The 20388-nt window shown below is 37.3% G+C and overlaps 1 protein-coding gene across 10 annotated transcripts in view; it reads right to left on the bottom strand.

Annotated features, from left to right (window-relative positions):
* Positions 1-20388, bottom strand: part of LOC150087831 (bromodomain-containing protein 2-like) — a 676121-nt gene that overhangs the window by 619469 nt on the left and 36264 nt on the right. Inside the window, exon 2 of one of the 10 annotated variants that reach the window (XM_090369216.1) lies at positions 2798-2904. The exons of the other annotated variants lie outside the window; for them this stretch is intronic. Coding sequence (XP_090225342.1) covers positions 2798-2805 — 8 coding nt within the window. The 5' untranslated portion in view covers positions 2806-2904. The remainder of the gene's footprint in view (positions 1-2797; positions 2905-20388) is intronic. 10 annotated transcript variants of the gene reach the window in all.

The raw sequence follows: 20388 nt of genomic DNA, 5'->3' as shown, positions 1-20388 counted from the left end.
ACTGAATTTACTAATCTCGAATACAAATATTTACAAAACCTTACTTTATGATAGCTTCTTCACTACACCTTACTTCAGAGACTGCATGAAATATTTCAGAGTTGTAATCAAACTATATAATTAAAAGTCAAAACAATACTAAAAAATTACTTAACAATAGATATACTTGTAGTTATGTCTGCAGGAGCAGGGAGAGAAGTTTACTGCATGCAGCCTAAATGGGCAGGAGCAGCAGAGTATAACAAGTGCTTTTCATGGGAAAAACTCATGGACAACAACCCAACTCGCTGTGGTTTGGACCAGCTAACTACAATCTGAGCTCCGAAGCCGTAATGAATTTCTCCAGTCTTCGACTGGTTATGAACCTATATTTCTCCAAAAAATTGGCAAACCCACTATATTATCATGGAGAGACTCGTTTAAAGTCTTTGTACTCTCTTACGTATCGAATACGTGTAGTGGGTATACACAAAAATTGCAGGCACCCATTTCTGCTCGAGTGATTTAAGTCGCTGATTAAAGTCATTGGCTTAATTCTTGGCTAAAGTTTGTCTCTCTCCTTCCCCACCCTCCTCTATCCAGAATGTCCATTAATGAGGCAAATTTAATAACACAACACTAAGTTTACAGCAGTGATGATATGAAATAAAATACCTATGAATTTATCCCAAATAAAGTAGTAGTAGTGGCATGTGATGCAAGAAAGCAAGTGTATGAGCTTACGCAGCATCAACCAAAAAAAAAAAAAAAATTACACAACAATTCCCTCTAAATGTTTGTCCAGTTCCTCCTTAAATTTATTTAATCTATCAACTTCCACAACAACAGATGGAAGTTTGCCAGCAATTAACCACTTGCTGGCTAAAGGCAAATTTCCACACATCTATTCTACATCTGTCCTTCCTCAATTTGAATTTATGCCCCTTAGGTCCGTAATCTGAACAAGTGGAAGAATCCCATCAGAATTCAACGTGCTCAACCCATTCAAGGCCTTATACACCTCAATCAGATTACCTCGCAGGTGCCTAGTCTCCAGCCGCTGCAATTTGCATAATTTAAGCCTCTCTTGGTAAGAGGATCCCTTCATTCCCCTCACCAATCTTGTTGCCCTTCTCTGTACACACTCAAGCAAATCTACATCCTTCCTAAAATGAGGCCTCCAGACCTGTACGAAGTGCTCAAGGGGTTGACTGACCATTGCCTTATACAGAGGGACAATCGCCTCCTTTTCCCTGCTAGCAAAATTCCTGTATATCATTAACAAAACCCCATGACCTGCCCTGGCAGCCTGTCTGCATTGCTCAGAAAACTTCATATCTGAATGCACAATTACTCCCAGGTTTTTTTCATTTTCAACCACCTTAAGTGTAGTACCATACAGTCGGTACGTTTCTCTGGGGTTACTTCTTCCCATATGCAGGACTTTGCATTGGTCAATGTTAAACTTCAGTTGCCACTTCTTAACCCATCTGCCCAAATTTTCTAGATCCTGTTGCAGTAGCACACTGCCAACCTTTGTATCATCTGCAAACTTTGATACTAAGCCTGATATACCTTCATCAATATCATTGATAAATATACAAAACAACAGTGAACCCAACACCAAACCCTCTGGGATACCACTAATAACATTTATCCATGAAGAGCAGCACTCATTGATTACCACCCTCTGTCTTCTCCCACTCAACCATCCTTTTATCCATTGTAGCAAATTACCCTTAATACCATTCTGCTCCAATTTGTACAGTAGTCTTCCATGCACAACAGTGTCAAAAGCTTTCCTGAAATCCAAGTATATGATATCAAAATTATTTTTTGCATCCAGTTCCTTTGTAACCACATCGTAATATCCAATCAAATTTGCCAGACAAGACTTTCCCTTAACAAACCCATGCTGTGTCTGAATTATTGCTGCAGTCTTGTCTAGATTATCCTGCAATGCATTTTTAACCAGTGACTCCATTATTTTACCTGGAACAGAAGTTAAACTAACCAGTCTGCAATTACTCATGTCACCCTTCAATCCCCCTTTGTGAATTGGGGATACATTTGCACATCTCCAGTCCGTGGGACTCCGCTGAATCTAAGGGTGCCCTCATTATGGCTAAGGGTTTGCTTACTTCCTTTGCCGCCTCCTTTAATATAACTGGATAGATCCATCCACCCCAGGTGCCTTTCTTATGTTTAAATTCAACAATTTCTCCTCCACTTTGTTCTCAGTTATTACAAAATCATTAAGCACCCTGCTACAATTTGATAACCTTCTGGCATTTTCAAACCTTAATAACTTCTCATGTGTGAATGTAGATAGACTGCTGTGAAAGTTTCATAGATAGATAGACTGCTGCTATAATAAAATTATATTGCACCCATTATGGAATTAAATTTTTCAAATAATACAGTTCTTACAAAAAAATTGCATGACAAAGTTCTAAAATAATTTTGCTAATATGCAAATATGGTTATAAAATTAAACAAGGGGGAAAGATAACCACTTGCAAAATAAATAGAAACCAAAATCTTTCTCTATTTCTGATAATTTATTATAAAAATCTGTCAATTCCACCTATTATTCGAGGAAGTTCAAGTTGTTAATCAGAAGATATACATATATTAATTACATAATCTAATTCCTAAAAAGACCTCTGAGTAATATCACATAACTGCAGCACTGATACCAATATCCCACTTTTTTATTATCAACCCTTAAATAACACTACTTCTCCCCTTCTACCAATCAAGTTCAGTACAGCAGAAAATGTCCAATTAGTAAACAATAAATATCACATTAACTTACCGAGGCATTTTGTCAGTCTTCTCTGTAGTCTTGATCAGGTTTATATCCAATGAAAATGTTGGTGATTACAACTCAGCCCCATAATCCATTCTTGCCTTATCAATACCCTTTAAAAAAAAAAAAAAAGAGGGGGGAGATATCACTTCTTTTTTTTTTTTTTTCACTGATGTTTTCTTCACACCATGTAACTGTTCTGCACTGACTTTTTGGTATTTTGAATTATATATTTCTCCTATTTCATACTGATTCATAATTCCCAAGTCTTTAAAACACAGTAACTTCTTTAAGAGTCTCAGAAATTTGGTACACTTATTCCAGTCATACAAACATGTAATGCCTTACTAAAATATGACAATAAGTATATAGGCCAGCACTTAACTATGGCACACAAGCATCTGAGTGATTAGGATAATAAGTAGCAGATTTCATGTTGTTTCTATAAAAACCACAAAAGTGCATTCCTCTTATTAGATATAACACAAGTGCAACATCAAAAGCATGAGCAAACCAAAGTTGTCACACATACTGTACATGTAATAACAAAATGAGCTCAATGTGAAATTTAACAATCATGCATTGGATAGTGGCAATAACAGTAGTGCGCAAAAACTTAACCTGTGATAGATGACATGGAATCAAATTTTTGAGAATTCCCAATGTAATATAATAAATATCAAACTGCAAAATATCAATTTCAGATGAGCCTATTATACTAACAAATTTTCACACTTAAGCCACCCACTACCAATAGAGTAAATTACCCTATATAAAGTTTTGAATATTTACAGGTTGTCTTTGTACAGTAGACTTAATTAATACTTGCAGTTTTATTTGTGGGCAGTTTCTCAGCAAGTATCCACTATCCTTCCAGCACATATATATAATTTAAAAGAAATTAACACTGTTACACCACATGGTAGAGTTTAAAATGTTTATTGAAGTGAATCACATTAATTTACACTTAATGCTTTAGTGACATTTCAAGGCTCAAATGAACCCTGTCATTAGACCTACAGGGGAAGTTAAAACACAAAAGAAATCAAATTAGCAGATTTAGGGTTACAATTGGTTTGCATATTACATTAATGAATTTTAATACAATATTAAGTTTAGATAAATTACTTTAAATTATTAGTTTCTTACAAAGAATTTTGTAAGAAACTGTCCACATGGAATATTGAGAAGATTTTAAATTAAATTTGAAAAGTGCAAGGACCATCTGGTATTGTAGAAAGGATCACAAAAAAAAAAAAACACATACAGAAAATTACAGTAAAAAAAGTAAAAGTAAAGTGCAGCCATTATCAACCCACTGCAGGGTGGAAGCCTCCTCAACAATTCATGCTGAGGGAAATGGACCATAATCTGCCACGCTGGTCCAGTGCGGGTTGGCAGATCGACCGTATTCAGCAGTCAGGGGCTTGAACCCCGGTCTACTCAAAGAGCGTGTGCTACTGCACTCCCGCTCCTGCCCACTCGGCTACGGAGGAACTCTAAGGAGGGCAGAATATCTCCCAGGAATCAGCAAAGCCATTACAAAACACAACAGTATTCAAACCCTCTAGGAAGCATCAACATCTTTATAACAGCATCTGACAAAAAAAAAAAAAAAAAAAAAAATTTTTCCATATAACCCAAGAAAGCTTCTTCAAAGAAGCCTTCTTTATCCAGTGCTTTTGAGCATTGGGTTTTAACGGGAAACAAGGAATCGATTCCAATCCATTATGCTAAAAATACTTCAAGAAGTAATAATGGGAAGGCTAAAGCAACAACTACACAGTCTTCTGATAAATAACCTGCCTATTCTTTTCTGATCTGTTTAAATTCCTTGGTAATTTTTTCATCTGTCTGACCTCAAATGTTTCTCTGTAATCCATATAAATACATTTTTTACTCCTTATTTCTAATTTTGTCATTTTCATCAAATTTGATTTGTTCCTAATCATCAGGATTCATCTCTGCATAATCTTAACACCAAAACAGTCTCCTTCAACCTCCAGCCTATTTATCAAATGAGTACCATCCATCTTAGCCTGACACACTTTTCATCTAGCAAATACCTTTGGTTGAAGTCAGCCCTCTTAGACAGAAATGCATAATTCCCCTAATTGATCACACCCTCTCCTGTATCATAAAAACAGTCACAGTCAGCCAGTTCAACTATCCCAGTCTAGCAGTCTGGGATAACTTCCAGAATTCAGGAAGCCTTTCCACAATCTTGCCTATTTGATAATCCTTCTTTAGATTCTACTAGCATATCCCCCCCCCCCCCCCCCCCCCCCCGATCTTTGGAGTTAACTAACCATCATTTTCTGTGTTTTTTTTTATATATATATAACACAGAAAATTATGGTTAGTTAACTATATTTTTTTTTAGTTAACTATATATATATATATATATATATATATTTTTTTTTTTTATGCAACTCCTTTCTATTGCACCAGGTGGTCCTTGTGCTTTCTGAATTTAATTTCAAATCTTATCAATATTCCTCATGCACAATTTCTTGTAAAATATTCTTTGTAATTTTGTAGCGCAGCAAATTTAAAGTAATTTATCTTACATTAATGCCAAATAAATTTTATCAAATTTATTAATAAAACTTCATAATATGGGAACTAGTTGTTGTGACTCAATTGTCAGAGAAATGGGAAATATATTGTGCAAAATGGATAGGTGGAATAAGACCAGGGTATATCTGCAGGAGGAAAAGTTGATAACATTGGACAGCAAATATGTTTTAAGGGCACAAAAGGTGATACTGTTGTACAAGTGTTGGCACTAATGATATTAAGAGTAGGAGATCTGCAGACTTAATTAACAAGTACAGGGCAATATTTAAAAAAAATAATAATAAAAAGTTAGGGTTAAATTTGAAAGTGTCTACAATTCTGCTCAGTCACGATAAATGAGAGTGTATAATGAGAACCGTATCAAAAAATTTGACCCTGGAGAGACTGTGTAAGGCTTATGTGGTAGAATTTTTCTCAGTGTGTCTATGCTTGTTAACAGGAGAGATGCTTCTACAGGGATGAGATGCACTTAATTTGAAAGGGTGAAACAATATATTTGCTGATGCTATCAAGGCAGTGTTAGATGGGTCGGAAAACTGCTAGCTTGGGAAATTCATGGAATAATAGATTAACAATAGCCACAGGCAGAGGTGAAACTGATTCTTGCACTGCTTCTATTGGAATGAACAGCAGCCTGGAAAGCAAGGTGCTGGAGATTTCAAGAACTACTGAGAGTAATCATGGAATATGTAAATACATGGGCTGTATTAGGGTAAATAAGGATAAGAACGGGTGCATGTATACTTGCATGTACACCAAGGCAAGGAGTTTAGTAAACAAATTTGATGAATTTGAGGTGCTGGTCAAGACATCAAAGGCAGATACAGTGTGGGACATCAGATGTGGTGTCACACGGATATAAGGGAAGCAGAATTGGAATTTACAGATTACAACGTGTACAGAAAGGATAGGCATGATAGGAAGGGAGGAGGGGTTATGCTGTTAGTTAAGAAACACAAAATCTAAGGAAGTGCATCCAGCTGACATGGGTGAACAGAACAATGCAGAGTCAGTTCAGTGTGAGATAGGAACTGGGAAAGCAAAATTGAGTAGGAGTGTGCTATAGTCCTAATGACTCTGATGAGTATAATAAGAAAATGTACAGGGAAATAGTGGGCCAGTAAATCAGATTATCTTATAATGGGGAATTTTAACTTCCTAGATATTGATTGGAACTTGTGGGTTGGTCACACACCAGCAAGCCTTTTGTGGATTGTTTTCTACAGCAGCACGTTCAAGAGACAACTAGAGGGGGTAATACCCTTGATCTGATTATCAGCCATCATTCTTCATGTATTGAGAATCTGCAGATAAAGGAACCAATAGGTGGCAGTTATCACAGTGTGCTGATGTGGGATGTACTTAACGATGTAACTGCCATCAGAGATTAAGGGAAGGGTTATTGCTTTTGTAAAGGTGACTAAAGTGGTCTCAGAGTGTTTAAGTCCTATACAGTGGAACCAACTGATGGTGGTACCATCAACAAATTCTAAATGGGAAGAATTCAAAGAATTAATCATAGAAGCTATTAGGCTTTTCATACCAACTAAGAAATATTCTTCAAAGTATAGGCCTAAATGGATGTCCGATGAAACTATGGCATAGAAGAAAAAGTGCTTGGAATGCATATAAATTATAGGGCAACACAGAAGCCTATGGTAGCTATAAGCTAATCTGTAAACAAGTCACTAGGGGGTCAGGCAATCAAAGGCAGATTACAAGAAACCTTTGGCAAAGGATGCAAAGAAAAACAGCAAAAATTTCTTTACTTATGTAAACACTATAAAGAAATAAAACAAATTGGACTGCTCGATATTGATGGCTTGACTGCTAATGATCCTGCTCGGGTTTCTGAAAACTGAATGGGATATATCCAATTATATTAAGGGAGGCAGCAAAGAAGGTAAGCAAACCCTTAGCCATAATTAGAGCATCCTTGGATTCAGGGGAAGTCCCTGCAGACTGGAGATGTGAGAATGAATCCCCAATTCACAAAGTGAATCAAAGGGTGACAAGTAATTACAAACGTGTTAGTTTAACTTCTATTCCAGGGAATATAATGGAGTCACTGGCTAAAGAAGTAATGTAGGATCATCTAGACCAGCGTTTCCCAAACTTTTTTAGTCATGGAACACTTACGAAACAAGTTTAGCGGGAGCCAAAAAACTATTTGCTAATATTTTATTATATATGACGCACTGTACATGGTTGTGGATCGTTAATTGCTGGAACAAACTTCCATTTTTTGTTGTGGGAGTTGAGATTTTAAATAAATAGAAGAAGAACTAGACAAACTATTGGAGGGAACGAATAGGTCAAATGGAAGCCACCGTGTTTTGTTTTTTTTTTTTCCCTTCCTTTTTTTGCTGATGCTATATAAGCTTGCTTTCTTGTATCATTTGCCACTGCTAATGCTAACAATGCAATTCTGTTGTAAACCTACAATTGCTCATTTGATTTCTTTCATGTTTTAGCTTCCCCCATAGGAATAATGATAGGGTACAGTTGAGCCTCGAAATGTCACTAGTTGTGTAAATTGATACAATTCACTTCAGTAAACATTTAAGTCTTTCATGTAATGTAACAGTGTTCTTAATTTCCTTTAAATCACAGCTAATTGCTAACCAATTATCATCCCCCCCTCTCCCCACACTCACAGAATTATGATGTGGAGGTCAACATGAGACCTTGATTCAACTGATGCACTAAGACAGCAACCTCTCCAGTTTACTGCCTAATTTCTGGATTTCGCTATTTCTTTAGGTTGTAGAGTGACAGAGAAAACTGAATTTTAATTCCATTGAGGTGATTTTGATATTCTACATTACAGAACCTCATAAATCTGACATCCTCATGACACCAATATTTTTCTGTTTTTTTTTTTTTTTTTCCATCATTATTATGCACATATTCAGAATACGCTCTGTGCATGTACCAAATTTTTGAAAATTATGCACGTAGCTAACTATTCAGAAAAAATTTGAATATATTTTTAGTAGATAATACAGTAGCTGTGATACCTCTAATCTTCACAGAGCAAGTCAACAGCATCAAGCTAAAATGTTAACACATACTGCTAGATCAATCCACTGTATAAATGCCTAAGAAACACCACATCAGCGGCTGACAGGGCCAATTCAAGATGAGCTGTTTTCAACCTGAGATTTGCCAATGGTCACTTTTTGCAATTAAGTTCGTAACAGACGTCAGACTTTTTCCTGCTAATTGCATTGATCCATTTCTATACATTTTTATATAAAGTGGGGTATGCTAGAACAAACGTAATTGGTTCTAGAACCTCTTTCGTTATAGCATCTGTTCGTTCTAGCATACATTGAAATATATGTATTTAGGGGTAATCGATTCCAGGCCCACAGTCTAGTGCAAAGTTACCATCCAATACAATTACTTAAATAACAAAATTAAAAATATGAGTGTAAAAATAATATAAAATTAAATTTATTTAACTTTTATACACTGTACATAAAATTTGAAAAGCATAAACAATGTTTCCTCAGTGAAAAATATGAACAAACTTTCCCTAATAAAAAGCATAAACAATCTAACTCACATGAAAAGGATAAACAATCTTGCCTAGTGAAAACTATAATCGAACTTTCCCTAATAAAAATCATAAAAAAATCACATAGAGGTGGAAGGAGAGGAGTCATCGTTCCTACTCATCTTGGGTGACCATCCTGTTGGAGGTTCATCAGTTGGAGGGCATTTGTCCACCTTTTTTGAAGAAGAATCCAGGGTTGACCACTTTATCCTGGATTTTTGGACCCTCCAAAAGTGGGCCATCAAGGTGTCATTAAAATAATTAAGGTCCATTTCCATAGCGGCAATATCCAGGTGATAATCTTTTATTTATAAGTTTGGACAGTTTATTCCAGCAAAGATAACACCTCTTTAAGGTCCTCAAGCTGGAATGCTGTGGCTTTTTTCCTTGTCATCCCCAAAAGCTTTCCTCTTCTTCAGTGCCTCTGCCTTTTCATTGTGAAGCTCTGCTAGCTCCTCAAATGATAGCTTGTTCCTGTGGTCCTCCACCAATTCCACCAAGTTCTCCACATTGATCTCCAGGCCCATGGAACTGCCCAAACACACAATTTCCTCCACAACAGGTTCTTCCTCCAACTGTTGAAAGCCTTTGAAGTCTCTTGGAGCCACAATGTCAGGCCACAATGGCCTCCAAGACAAATTCAAGCGCCTAACAGAAACTTCCTTCTAAGCAGCCACAATTAAGAAAACAGCATCCACTATATATACCCTTCCAAAAGTCCTTCAGAGTCACATCACTGGAAGAAGTGGCCTCAAACCATTTCCTGAACAGTGTCTTAGTGTAGAGTTTTTTAAAATTTGCAATCACCTGCTGGTCTATAGGCTGGAGGAGAGGCATCGTATTAGGTGTCAAGAAGTGAACATTGATAAAACTGAACTCATCTGGTAATTCTTCCATCAAATTAGGAGGGTGGGCTGGAGCTTGTCCATGACCAAGAAAACCTTTTCCCTAAGGTAGTCAAGAACTGTGGGCCAAACACCTCAGTCACCCAGTCGGAGAAAAAATTCCTGGTCACCCATGAGCAGTGGTTTGACTTTGCAGTCACCTGAAGCATTGGCACAAAAGAGCAACGTAAGCCAGTCTTTCATTGGCTTATGGCCAGGCAAGGTGGTCTTCTCCTTTGTGATGTTCTACATGGCATTTTCTTCCAGAAAATGGCCAGTTTCATCACGTTAAACACCTGCTGCAAAAGAAATCCTCATTATTTTCTTAAATTTCTCACAATGTCGCTGAGCAGTGTCCATATCTCTGGCAGCCGCACCAGGCCTCACAACACTGTGTAATCCAGTCCTTTTCCTAAATCTGGTAAACCACCCCTTGGTCCCAAAAAACTCCTTCACAGAACCAGTACTTGTACTAGGAGCCTTGGCACCAAGTTCCTCAAACAATTGTTTGGCCTTTTCACAAATAATTGCCACACTGACACTATCATCTGCCATTTGTTTTTCATTAATCCGCACTAATAGAAGAGTTTCCATATTTTCCATGATATTACAACATGAACCGCTTAACCTAGAGATTCCCTTCATGAATCTGTGCACTTTTTATTTCTTCCTTGTTTTTTAAAATTGTACTGATTGTTGATTTAGCCATACCATATTCAGCACTTAGATCTCCTACACTTTTTCCACTTTCTAGCTTGGAAATTATTTTTCTTATTGTCTAAGTTAATTAGCTTTCTCACTCTATTTTGCCAACTCATGGCTAAAATTATATATTAGAATAATTTTTAAAAATATTTTCTCTGCTAAAGGGCAAATAAGCAGATAACTGAACTAAACTAATAACTGAACCTTACAAATGATAACAAAGATGATGTTTGTTGTTTGGTTTTTAAGAGCATTAGCAACTAAGGCCATATTGCTTATATGCGGTGGTCATTCCCTGACCTTTCCGCATCCTCCGTATTTGGTGGTGACGGGCTTGAACCCCGGTCTAATCAAGAAGTGTGTGCTATCCACTGTTGTTCCTTCACACCTGGCTATGGAGGCGCCAACAACAAAGATAACTGACACTATAATAAAAGCGGGAAGGCTCCGATGCGTCATGCGCACGCTATGTTGGCCAATAGTATTCCTCCGTGTTTATTGTACAGTGGTGTGCAAAACATAAGGACCAGTCGGGTTTTCACCTGTAGCTTCTCATAGGAGTGGCCTGGATATGAGAAAAGCATACCAAAGTAACCAGGTGAGGTACACAAATGATGCAGGAAACAACACCGACACAACAACAGAAACAAAATGGTACAGAGGGACTTTATTCAAAAATGGCAACATAGCACTTGCTGCCATGATACATATGCATCACTGCCAAAGATGATTCATTAGGGTCTCCACCCTAATGTCGATGCAGGCTTTGCACCGCATATTGTTGATAAGTTCTTACAGTAACTTTGTCCATTCCTCTGTCAGCACCATCTTCAGTGGTGAACATGCCACTAGGCGTCTCCACAGAGCGTTCCATGTGTTCGATGGGATTTAGATCGGCAGAACTGACAGGCCAATCCATACAAACAATGTCCGACTTTCTAAAAGGATATCACAGCTGCAGTGCGATGGGGTGTGGCGTTATCATCCATAAACACAAACTCAGAGCCAATGGAGCTTTTCAGTATCTGGAGTTGTGTTTACGTCCATCCAAGATAACGCCTCCCAGATGAGAACACCTCGCAGTCATATCGATCCCTTTCAGAGATGTTTGTGGGGTGATACCGTGTGCCAACCTCTCGCCAGATTAGCTGACATCCAGAATCACTGCTGAGACTAAATCTACTCTCATCAGTAAAGAATACCTTACCATTGCGCTGCTGTGCAGTCCATGTGTTTGATGCACCACAGTAAACAGTGTCTCCGATGGGCAGGTTTTAAAGGTACACAGCGTACTGGCCATCAAGAAAACAGTCCACCTGTGTGGAGTCGCTGGCCACAATAAACCCCGATATCCTGTGTCCTGTGCAGCTGGTTTGCAATGGATCCCCCTATCTGGTGTCGGTCCCTCTTGGCCTGTAGGAGTATATATCGGTCATCATTGGGCGTTGTTTTTTGTGGAAGATGGGCATTGTTTTTCGTGGACAACCACGACTGGTCCTTCGAACAGCTGTACCTGTTGTTCTGAAGGCCGACCACGCAAGTGAGACAATGCTATAGGCGATACCAAACTCTGCAGCCATATTTCGTTGTGGGTAAACACTGTATGAAACCAATCGAACGTCTGTAGCAATCGTGCTCACCATTCGGTAATTTGCACATAACTGCTGCTTTTATCTGTTTATGTGAACTCTCTCATCACAATTCAAATTTTTTCATATGCACCAGCTTTCTACTGAACGGCCACAGTTATGCAAATTGCCACAGGCTGTTTCATTTGATTTTGTGGTTGAAACCTAAGAAATAGTGTTGGTCTTTAAGTTTTGCACACCAGTGTAGCATCCTGATTTTATTGATAAAAACTGTTCATTGTAGCATACCTGACTGTAATTCATTTACTCTTGTTATACATTTATTTTTATTTATTTCTATAACTTCATATATCTCATTTTATTATTGTTATAAACTAATTATTTATCTCGAGTCTTATCATCATTATTATAATTATTGACTTGTAACTAATGTAAACCCTGCTAGCACCTTGCTGTCCACGAGTGAGATTATGATCTCCAACTGAATAAATAAATAGTATGGGAGTATAAGAGTTGCAATTGTCCAATATTTTTTAATATAAGGTATAAATAGCAAGTATGAACCAAATTGCCATAAATAGTAAATACATACTACTGTATCATTAAGTACTATAGTGTGAACTAGCATTGAATGTCTCACAAAATGAATGATTATATATATTGTAAATACATAGTAGTAATAAATGACAAGTCTAGAAAAAAAAAAAAAACTTTTTTCATTTTGGTATTTGGAACTTAATGGAATATAATGCAGAAATCAGGCTCATGATACTTGGATGAGAAACTCTGAAGAACTTGGATGAGAAGAACTGTCCAGATACTGACATGAACTTGTGGGTTGGTCATACACACACACTAGCAGGACTTGGGTGGATTTATTGGTTGGTTTTTCTAGAGAAGGACGTTAAAGAGGTAACAAGAGAAAATTGATTCTTCTTTTATCTGCAGATGCATTAAGAATCTGCAAATTCTTAATGCATCTGCGAACTATGTGGCAAGGACCACTGTGTATTCACGTAGGATTTAGTTAAAGATGCAAGCTAAGGTAAATTATGAGGAGTCTTTGGCCAAGAATGCAAAGAAAACTAGCAAAGAATTCTTTGCTTATGTCAAAATTATAAGAAAAGGGATGAATCACATTAGTCAAAACAGATATGAATGGCACAACTACTGATGATCCCATTCAAACTGCTGACAATCAGAATAAATATTTTCCATCTATATTAATAAACAAAGAAGTTTGTAGAGCTGGGGTTACCAAAAGTATACCGAGTAACCAACTGGTAGCTAAATGATTTTATGATAACTAATATTGTTGAAGATAATAAGGCACCTGTAGCTGACAATATAATCATATAAATATAGATATGAATTATGACTACGATTATGAGAGAATCCTTAGGATTCAGAAAATGTTCACTCAGATTGGAGATGTGCAAATCTCTCTCCTATTCAGAATGGGAAATCAGACAGCAAAGTGAGTAATTATAGACCTGTCAGTTCGACTTCTGTTCCAGGGAAAATAGAGTCAGTGGTCAAAGAAATACTGCAGGATTATCTTGACCAGAAAGCAGTTATACAGAAATCACAGCATACTTTAATAAAGATAGACCCTGTCTGACCAATCTGATTGGTTACTAATTTGACTACACATACTTATATTTCAGTAAAGCTTTCACAGCTGTTCCACATGAAAGACTGCTATACAAATTGGAACAGTGTGCATTAAGGACAAGTTACTGCTATATATAAATAAATGGTTGTGTGGGAGAAGACAGTGCTAATCAGTAGACAACACTTCATGGACTCATGTCCATAGCAATAATTATTTTATTGCTATGGATAAAGGGATGGTTGAAAGGAAGAAGACAGAGGTCATAAATGGGGAATGCTCTTCTTGGCCTAATATTATTAGTGAAGTCCTTAGGGGTTCAGTGCTGGGACCCTCACTGTTTTCAATATTTATTATCAACACTGATGAAGGTATATTAAGCTTACTGTCTAAGTTTGGCAGGGTGGTTAATGACAGGAATCAAGGCGTGCCACTGCAAGAAGACCAAAAAAAAAAAAATTAGCAAGTGGCAATTGAAGTTTAATATTGTTAGATGCAAGGTATTGCTGCCCATATGGGCAACAATAATCCCATAATAACATACCAATTTGTGCTACCACAACCAAGGTGGTGGATAATGAAAGAAACCAAAGTGTAATTGTACAGTCTGCCATGAGGTGCTCTGACAGTGCAGACAGGCTACTATTACACCTCATGTGGTCCTACAGTGATATACAGGAATTGTGCCTGCAGGGACATGGAGGTGATTATCCTGTTGTATAAGAAAATGTTTAGCCCACACCTTGCGCACTGCATTCAGGTATGGAATGCTTCACTTTCATAAAGATCTCAATTTTGGATACTTGGAAACCTTATTGAAGCATCTAAGAAACCTTATTGAAGCATCTAAGGTTTTAAATTGATGACCATAAAAGACTTCAATTCTGCACACTGCAGTGCTTGGAAACTAGGTACCTATTAAGAAACCTTACTGAAGTGTAACACTTCAAATGGTGATGGCATCCTTACCCTTTCTAAGGCAATGTACATAAGGGGACAAACTAAAAATGGATGGCTGCAAGACAGATGAGAAAACTTGCTTTTAGCAATGAGTTGATTGTTAGAACAATCTTCCATATGGTGTTGGCAAAGTGCATAATCTGAATAAATCTAAGGAAGAATTAGAAAAATTATTAGGAGAATGACATGTGTGGTGAATATTTTTTTTTTTTTTTTGTGATGCTATATAAGCTTGCTTCTTTGCATAATTTTCCACTTCTGATACCAACAACATAACTGCATATTTGCAAGAATTGTCAACAAAATGGAGAGTAATTCTTCCATGTTAGTCAGTGACTGCTGGAAAAAAAGTATAACAATGTTAGCTATTACAAATATAAAGGAATCTCTAGATGAAATCAAACCATCAACATGGAATGCATGCTTGAGGAAGGTGTTATTCTGATGTAGTGAAAATGCCAAGAGGCTTCTTCTCATCAGTAGAAGTAGAGCTGCATGTGGGAGGAAAGGGTTTTGACAATCTTAAAGAAAGTGACACTAAAGCAACTTTACTTTTTTTAAAACTATTGCTTACTATACTGGCAGATATTCTGAATATGTCTAGGTCTCTGGCTGACAAGATTTTTGAAATGAAGGCTTTTATGGTCCCCTATGACAAAATCTTCCAAGGTGTGCCACAAGAAAAGAATCTGAGTTTTAAAAAAAAGTTAAAGTAAAGAACACTATTTTTTCATCGCAAATATGTATTTGTTTTATGTTCTTTTTAAAGGCTGGTAATGCATCTATTTTTCCGGCAACTATAACTGCACTTTCTTTCTCTGCAGGGTCTTGTAAGTCTCCATCCTGGAATGACCTTGAGGACCCAGACATCTTTAATCCATTCTCCTTTATAACAGCACCTTATCTTTTCAATTATATTCATCATATATGCTCTCCCCCCCTTTTGCAATAAATGCCATGAATATAAACATTCACAGTGTTTATATTTTTGTTATAATTAATATGGTTATTGCATGAAATTCCTATTGATCAAAGGAGTGGTCTTCATTGAACAAAGACAGGAAAAGTAATGTCAACCAAACCCCTTTTCCTCATAAGGTATTGATCATATCGAGTGAAGTGCATTTACAATTCTGCCAAATGTGAGCCCCAGCTACCAGGAGAGCCACAAATGGTGGAGGGCAAACAACCCAAACAAATAAGCTGTCCCAGACCAAGGCAGTGAGGTTATCAGGCTGTGGGGAGGGCTTCTGGTGGCATGGAAGCTCTTAAAAAAAATAGGCTGATAACCTTGTGACATGGCAAGTAGCAAAGCCAGTAAATAAGTGTAGTCAACGTCCCCACATAAGGACTCCAAAGAATATACCATCTTCTATAGTGGAGGTTGAACAATATGTTTAGGACTCGGTTTATGGCAGCAAAGAAATTAAAGCATGCTGACCTGAATTTTGAACAAGTAAACGATCAACTGTGCACACTGAGAATAAATACAAAAATGTTAAACATTGGTTTAATTTGCACCAATTGATGATGATGAAGAGGGTAAAAGGACATATTTATGAGTGTCTTGAGTGAGTGTACATCAGGACCCCATAGCATAATGTAAAATTATACTGGGGGTTATGAATGCAAAAGTACAGAAGACAGAAGCCTTCAGAACAACAATAAGAAGACACAGCACTCATGACTATTTTTTTTTTTTTTTTTTTAATGAAAACCCCAAACGAAAGGTATTAGAACCTATAGTACTTAGCACCATGCATGGGTTGGAGATTGAGAAGATGAAAAAGATATCCATTGACATTAGACATGAAATTCTGTAGATTGTAATTTTCAGGAAATAAGTATGAAGCAAGGTTGTTCCAGAGAACAGAAATTGAAGGAATAAATGAGGAAGAAGAAAAGTTGATTGTGGGTTTGAAATTGGACACTAAAAGGATGTTGACTGGTTGCAACACATGTTCGGACTGCTTTGAAAGAGAGGCGAAAATTATAGAATCCAATTCAGAAGAACAATGCCCATAGAAGTATGTATAGAAAAGGCATGCAGCAGAAACAGAACATCTAGGAGACAGAGAGAGTGGAGAGACTGTAAGAGATGGGTCATTAATTAACCTAGCTGCCCTCTTTTGAATGGAATCTAGAAGTCAGAGAGGTTATTTAGGTACGGTCCCAGATGTGGAAATAATATTCCATTTGGACAAAAAGCACGCTTTCTACTCTTAGCCTATTCAAAATCTAGTTTGGATGATTAATAACACTGCTTTAGAATTGTTGTCAGCTTTGGTTTAGGCAGAAAATGAAACTGAAGATTCTTCTCTTGAACAACCTTAGCACATTTATTGGAAAACCAAGGTTTAGATAAAGGACGAGATTTTAAGGTGAAGTGTGGAATAAAGGATTCCATCGCTACAAAAATAATTTCACTAGCACAATCTGAGTAAACATTGATATCCAAAGTTTTGAAACAGTAATCCAACCAAGGAAAAGAAATTTCACTGATCATCCCATTTTGCATTTGCATTCCTGTAATGCCAAACAACATGAGGTTGGGAATGGCAATGAGAGAAGCACTCCATTGGAGAAGAGACTATTACTAAGTTGCAATCTGAGGTGCCTAGGAAACCAACTTGATTGTGTACTTAGAAAGGTTGTTTGTGAGAAACAGATCAAGCGTGTTGGCTGTGTGGTTAGGACTGTCTGGTATTCTAGTAGATAAATGAACAATCTGTGCAAGGTCATTAGTAATTTAAAAAGCCTCGGCATCGTGACCAACTGGGTCTATGTGGTTAGAAAACAGAAGCCATCTGGAGTTGTGAACATTAAAATCACCAAGGAAAATTACCTCAATGTTATGAAAGTTGGACTGGAGAAAGTCAAAGGGTTCCAAATGATTAGTGAAGTTGGGAGAATGATAGAGACAACAGCTGAATTTGACAGAATGCGGTAGGGAGATTTTAAGCCGGAGAAGATCGAAAACAGGAGATTCCAAATTACCAAGTCTCTGACAGGGAATATCAGAACAGACATATGCATAAGTACCACCTTTGAAGCAAAAGGAATTATACAGCGAATAATTCGGACAACTGAGATAAGCGGTAGATTCTGTCAGAAAAAGAACATGGGGTTTCGCAAATTGTAAATGGACATCACTGAGATTAAATCTGAGACCACGGATATTTGTGAAATGAAAGCGGAAGTGATTGGGAAGTTTAGATATTTTTGCAGATGGTTGCCTTATTAGTTTGATAATTCACAGAGTATTCAGTAGTAAGAAAAGGGAAGGAACATGTTGTATAAAGTAATGAATTTGGATATGGCATACACAAGGTAAGAATATACCCAGCTGCTTGACATAACACGGCCTTGACAATGCTCCTGCATACACACTACTCAGACTCCTGGCAGAGTAGAGGCAGCAAGATTATACACTAGCTGATCTAGAAGCCTCCTAGAGTCTCCTAACTAGCAGCCGGCCTGCAAACACCGTTTCAGAGCTGTACACTCAAAATGTAAGGAAGATTGGATCTCACCATGATGTCCACCATAAACTCAAAAGACATCAATCACACTACATTATGGAAGAGATGGGAGGGGTTTACCAGAGCTTTGCTCTGGAGACTAAACATGGGATCCACCACTTCAAGCCTCCAATAAGCAAAGTGGTGGTATTGCACCAGTTGATGAGTCATCTCCCACCTAGAATGATACCACCAACAAGGGTATGAGACTGACTGACTTCACCACAACTAAGAACATGACGATCAGCAACACATACTTCAACCATAAAAACATCCACAAAGTACCATGGACCTCTTTTTTCTGGACAGGATAACCAAAAATGAAATAGACCATGTTTTGACAAACCAGCAACATGGATCAGATTCAGACATAGCAGATGGAGACTCAGACCACCTCACGGCTCGTATCAAGTATAGGCAAGGAATATTGAACATAAACAAAGGAAAGGTTTATAAAGTAACTCACTGTCCAGATATTTAACAGTCCATGTCCAGATATTTAACAGTAATGGGGCAGTCAAGAACAGTTATCAGGAAGTTCTACTGAAAATACTAAGAAACCATCAAGCAGAATTCGAGGAAGGAGCTAGAGAAACAAACTGGAAAGTAATCCAGAATTTATTCAAACCTATGGCAACAAAAGTAATAGGGCAAAAAAAAAGGTAGAACTGAGAAGTGACTGGTTTTATGCTGATTGTAAAAGGGTGCTGGAGGTAAGAAACAATGATATAAAAAAGGATGTTGCAGATAAAAATCATGGCAGCTGTGGAAAACTTATGCAACAAAAGGAGAAAGGCTAAACATGAATTAAGAAGAAATGAGAATGGGAGAAGGGAAATATATTACAACTGAATGAGATGCATTCTAGAAAGGAAACACGGAACATATTCCAAGGAGCAAGAGAGATAAAGAGGGTGTGGGTGTGTGTGTATGTAGGTGTGTGTGTGTGTATACGTGTGTGTGTGTGTGTGTATATATGTATGTGTGTGTGTGTATGTAGGTGTGTGTGTGTAGGTGTGGGTGTGCGTGTATGTAGGTGTGGGTGTGTGTGTATGTAGGTGTGGGTGTGTGTGTGTGTAGGTGTGTCAGAACAAACTTCTGGAAGGAAAAGGATGGCAACATACTAGAAGATCAAAGAAAGATATTGGAAAGATGGGTGGTGTATTTCAAAGGGTTTTTCAACATGGAAGGATGGAAAACAATGGATGGTGAGGAGATAGAGGGAAGAACACCAAGCAACTACAGATAAGAAGGGAAGAGGTTGGTTGAAGATGCAATAAAATTTATATAAATCCATATATAAAGTATGGAGCAGAAGAATAGAAAGAACAAGGATTACAAATTAGACTTTATTTAACAGTTGAAATGTTGTATGACAAGTCTCCAATCCAGTATCTAGTGTTCTCACAGCCTCTTCTTCCACGGCAGATCCCCTTCACCCACTATGCTCCATTTGTCCCTAATTATTTTATTGCAGAAAAGCCCATTCCAAAGTTCTTTATTTCAGCCCTTGTTTCTGATTAAAGCCTCCATCCTTCCTCAATTTAAATTTATGTGCTCCTGCGTATTGTTCAAGAAACATAAGGATGCCATCAACATTTAGTTTATCCAGTCCAGTTACTCAAGCCATAAACATTTCATTTATTTATAGGAGTCTGGTTTCCAGGTACTACAATTTGTAGAATCTGTGTATTTTGTGGTAAGAGCACCCTATTATATATCCTTGACTAATCCTGTTCTCTGCCACGATTGCACATCCGATTTAAAATGAGACTTCCCAGAACTACCATATTTCTTTGATTCTAAGACGCCATCGATTGTAAGACGCACCTTAATTTCAGAAAAAAAAAGCTTTGACTCTAAGAAAAAATATAAAAATAAAATAAAAAACAAAAATAAATCTAACAAATATTTTTATTATAATAGAATTCAATTTACTAACAATAGTACCGGTATTTATCAGTAGGTATGTTATTCATAACTTCCTTCTGAATCAATATCAGAGTCTACATCACATTCTGGGTCAGATTCTTCTGAGCAGTTGTTATCTTCATTATTCCATAATATATCATCTTCTGAGTCATCGAGAGCATTGGTGATGCAACATTTTTTAAATGAGTGCTTGACTATTCTTTCTGGGATCAGCTTCCAAGCTGTTGATACCCATTCTGCCAATTTTGATGC

This window comes from Mastigoproctus giganteus, chromosome 3 (genome assembly GCF_048544385.1).
Source record: "Mastigoproctus giganteus isolate SK-2022 chromosome 3, ASM4854438v1, whole genome shotgun sequence".
NCBI classification, from domain to species: domain Eukaryota; kingdom Metazoa; phylum Arthropoda; class Arachnida; order Uropygi; family Thelyphonidae; genus Mastigoproctus; species Mastigoproctus giganteus.
The sequence above is the reverse complement of the archived record's forward strand: the minus strand, read 5'-3'. Positions and strand labels throughout refer to the sequence as shown.